The 3,691-nt window shown below is 36.0% G+C and overlaps 1 protein-coding gene across 1 annotated transcript; it reads right to left on the reverse strand.

The window, feature by feature from the left end:
- Positions 1 to 888: 888 nt before the first annotated feature.
- LOC117910183 (signal recognition particle 14 kDa protein-like) lies at positions 889 to 3,460 on the reverse strand. Its single transcript, XM_034824244.1, has 3 exons — positions 3,244 to 3,460; positions 2,994 to 3,103; positions 889 to 1,251 (listed from the first exon to the last, which is right to left on the reverse strand). The coding sequence occupies exons 1-3, from the start codon at positions 3,443 to 3,445 to the stop codon at positions 1,093 to 1,095; spliced, it is 471 nt and encodes a 156-aa protein (XP_034680135.1). The 5' UTR covers positions 3,446 to 3,460; the 3' UTR covers positions 889 to 1,092.
- Between the last annotated feature and the right edge of the window lie 231 nt (positions 3,461 to 3,691).

Raw genomic sequence — 3,691 nt, forward strand, 5'->3', positions numbered from 1 at the left:
AGACCACTAAGTAATTATATGATATCGGTACTAGTTAGGATGAATTTCTATGTCAAGTAAAATCTTTATTTCCTAAAATTATGATAGAAAAAAGAGACATTATTAATATTTATTTTTCAAAAATAAAATCTAAAATATTTGAAAATTTCACCACTAAGAAGAAAGTGTGAAGAAATGTTGGGCAAAACCAAAAGAAGGAACTCTTTCTCCCTGAACCCTAAATCATTAACCCCTTTAAGTTAATCATACTTTAGCATGAATTTCCCTGCTCGATTAGAGTCTTGAAAGGAATCCCTAAACCCCAAATCATTAACCCCTTTAAGTTAGTCATACTTTAGTATGAATTTCCCTGCTCGATTAGAGTCTCGGAAGGAATCCCTAAACCCTAAATCATAAACCCTGTTAGAGTAATCATATTCCAGTGTGAATTCTGACACCCAGAATCAATTTATGCAAATCCTGAGCCATTTCAAAGTTGGTCTGCATCAATAAACTTCACAAGGGTTATCCAATGGCCAATAGATTCAACATGGAAGGGAAAATATGAGGCTGGTTTCTGTGTTTAAGCTGAAAATGTGAAACTGGTAAGAGCCTTCACCACGACTCACATAACTAACTGTTAGATCAACAGCTAAATTGAAACAGAGGAAACAAAAGAGACTGATAGCAAACACAATTCAAACGCAACAGAATGTGAATACAATCGCTGACTTTGAGAAAAAACCATAGATATGATGTATGAATTATCGGCCTAATAATGTTTAACGAAAGAAACAAACACATTCTACCATCTCTTCCAAGAAGATAACAGAGGAATCAGGGACTAGCTGCAATTTACCTCACTTGCAAAAAGCCAAAAAAAGGATTACTTAGAATTCTTTCGGCCGATTCAACCCTGAGTTAAGAGAAATTAAATTTCCAAAAAGGTAGCTAGTCAACCAAAAAGCATGTCTTTGATTCCATTAATTGCTCAAAGTTGGAAGATCATGTGAGGTTTCAAGGGGGGAAAAAAGAAAAGACAGATTCATTTAGGAGAAAAATAAAAAGGGGAAACCGGGTGATCCAGTTTATATAGAGGTCTTTATCTTCAGTTTATACAGAGGTCTTCATCTTCTTTGGATCATCTGGTTTCTTAACTCCCTCTGCAGCCTTCTTCTTGTCCTTCCTCCCCCTCTTCTTTAGGGCAGTCATGTGGGCCTTCAGAATGGTTGCATAAGAAGCTTGAAACCGTTGGTGATCCTTAGGCCCCACCTAAAAGTTTACAATCAAAACCAGGTGAGAATGTTAGCCCGTGGATGACAATGGCATGCATAGCTTTGACAAACAAAAATTGTTGAAGAGAGGTAAGAAAATGCCTACTTGCCCAAAAGTATTAAGAAAATAAAATTTTGAATCTATTTATGTTAAAATTTCATTCTCTTCCTTTCTTAACAATCAATTCAAACAGTAGAGTAACACAATCAAGAGGCTCAATTCATACGATTTGCACTTGAACCTCACAGCATTTGGTAGCAAACTTACAATTTGTAACAGCCTACCAAAGTTATATGGTACATATGGGAGAATATGGAACCATGAAATTTGATTATGTGACTACAATGCAAACAAGGTGGGGCTGACTACAGGATTACAATACAAAGTCCATCCAGCGCAAAAATCTACCACTTCACAACTGTAGGAGTCCAATACATCCCTCTCACAGATAAATTGTATATCAGTAGCAATGAATTGAACTGGCAACTACAGTAAGAAACCACCAACAAGAGATCTGCTGACCATCATTCGAAGATTTCACAACTGGTGCAGTCATTGCTGACTTGCCTTAACCCACCCCCCTCCTCCCTTTGGTTGACTCCATTTTTCCTTTTGTTTTCTTATCTAATTGTTTAAAAATCACAAAAGACTTATACATAACTTCCCAGCTGATCTGCCAAAAGACAAGATAAAAGTAATGACAAACTTTATGTTTGAAAGCCCAACAACAAAAAGGTTCTCCTGAGTCCTGACTCTTTGATGGTTGTTCTTTGGGGAACACCTAGACAAATGGTTGTAGGCATTTTCTCCAAAGGCGGCATGGCTTGTTCACAGACAAAATGGTCTGTAACAAGACTAGAAGCATTATTGTTAAGAGGTTCTTTCCAAAGCCTTTTTGTTTTGGCTTGAGGATTGAGGCGATGACCACAGGCTTTACTGGAAAGTCTTTAAAGAGGAGTCCTCAATGAGAGTAACTTTATGGCGGGAAACTTGCATGGCTGTCCTTTTCTGGGGCTCTAAGCCCACAAAAATGTCTTGGAGATATGTCTTAAGGTTCCAATAAATTGTTGACCTTCATAGAAGCCTGATGTGCTTTGTCTCAAGTCTAGGTTGAACAGTTAGTCGAACGTTTCATCCTTCCCAACTGCACCCAGTTCTTCCCCCACAACCACACCAAATTGAGTTTTGAAGTTTCCTTTATTGGGTTTGCTTATTGCATGAATTAGGAGCTGCATTCTGACACTTCATTATGTTTCCTTTCCACAAATTCCTAGGGCATCTCATCCTTCCTTGTACATCTTTATATTATGGAAAAAATGGCCTTAAACAAGATTTCAGATCCTACCAAATGACCTAATGAAAATTAAAATAGAGAAGAGGAAAGATAAGGTAAATGAGGAACAATATGTTAAATGAGGAAGGTTCAACTATATCTCATCTAATGGCAATACAACCATTCCTCCATAATAAAAGGTTCCAATCAACTATAGGTAATACTTAAGTAACTCAAATAGGTATGTTGAGTTTTTTTCTCACTGATACCCATATTGAATGACATTTAAAATCATATTCAGCATTTAGTGTTTACTAAAGTTTCCAAAAACCGATAAATGAGTTTTTTTCTCCTGATAGGCAAACAAAAAATAAAAAATCCAAAGTAAAGTTTGTGTATGGTTAAATTAAGAAAAAACTTTAACACCAGATAAGAAGACAACCAGCTATAAGTGGGAAAAAATTACCGAAGCAGAAATGGTCTTTTTGCCATCAGTTGCACGGATGAGGCATCTATAGTCAATTGCTTCACCAGCAGTGGTAATTTTATTCTTTTGCACCTTTGACTTTAGGGATGCTAAAGATACAAAATGTACAAGCAACTAATAAAATACTAAAAATAGAAGGTTTTGATTACCCAGAAAGGAAAAAAACAAAAATAGAAACAAAATCAAAAGAAAGAAACAAAAAGAAGGCTGAGGATGAACTTATACTTACAGCGTTTCAGAGTAACCCAAACAGAGCGCTTCGTTGTACTGTGCTCAAACATGCTGGTGAGTTCATTGAGAAACGGATCTAATTGTAGAAGAACCTGACAAAATAAAAATAAAACACAAATCCACTTGGTTTCAGATATCAGGCATAATCTTGAGGCAAAAGCGAAGAAAGAAATTTTCTGACAAGAAGACAAAACATCCATCAATAAATAGCATGAACAAAAGGGACTGATACCCAAAGATAAACAAGAGTATAAGAACTCTTAATCAAAAAAGGAAAACCAATAGTATAAATATTGTTCACATTCCTACAAGTAAATACACATTGGTACCATATACGACTATGTAAGCATGAGCATGCATGTCGACTTCACCCACATGCCCTTTTAAATAAAATTAAACCTAAATTCCCAATCCGAACCCATATTCTTAAAAAAGCTACATTAGCC

The sequence above is a fragment of the Vitis riparia genome, unplaced genomic scaffold (genome assembly GCF_004353265.1).
Source record: "Vitis riparia cultivar Riparia Gloire de Montpellier isolate 1030 unplaced genomic scaffold, EGFV_Vit.rip_1.0 scaffold644_pilon_pilon, whole genome shotgun sequence".
In the NCBI taxonomy this organism is placed as follows: domain Eukaryota; kingdom Viridiplantae; phylum Streptophyta; class Magnoliopsida; order Vitales; family Vitaceae; genus Vitis; species Vitis riparia.

Bases quoted from the DNA above. Each gene is read 5' to 3' on its own strand.
- LOC117910183 (XM_034824244.1), bottom strand. From the start codon at position 3,445: ATGGATGTTTTGTCTTCTTGTCAGAAAATTTCTTTCTTCGCTTTTGCC. The intron at 3,104-3,243 runs GTAAGTATAAGT...TTGTATCTTTAG, and splicing joins TTGGGTTACTCTGAAACGCT to CATCCCTAAAGTCAAAGGTG. The intron at 1,252-2,993 runs GTAATTTTTTCC...GTAAACTTTTAG, and splicing joins AAAAGACCATTTCTGCTTCG to GTGGGGCCTAAGGATCACCA.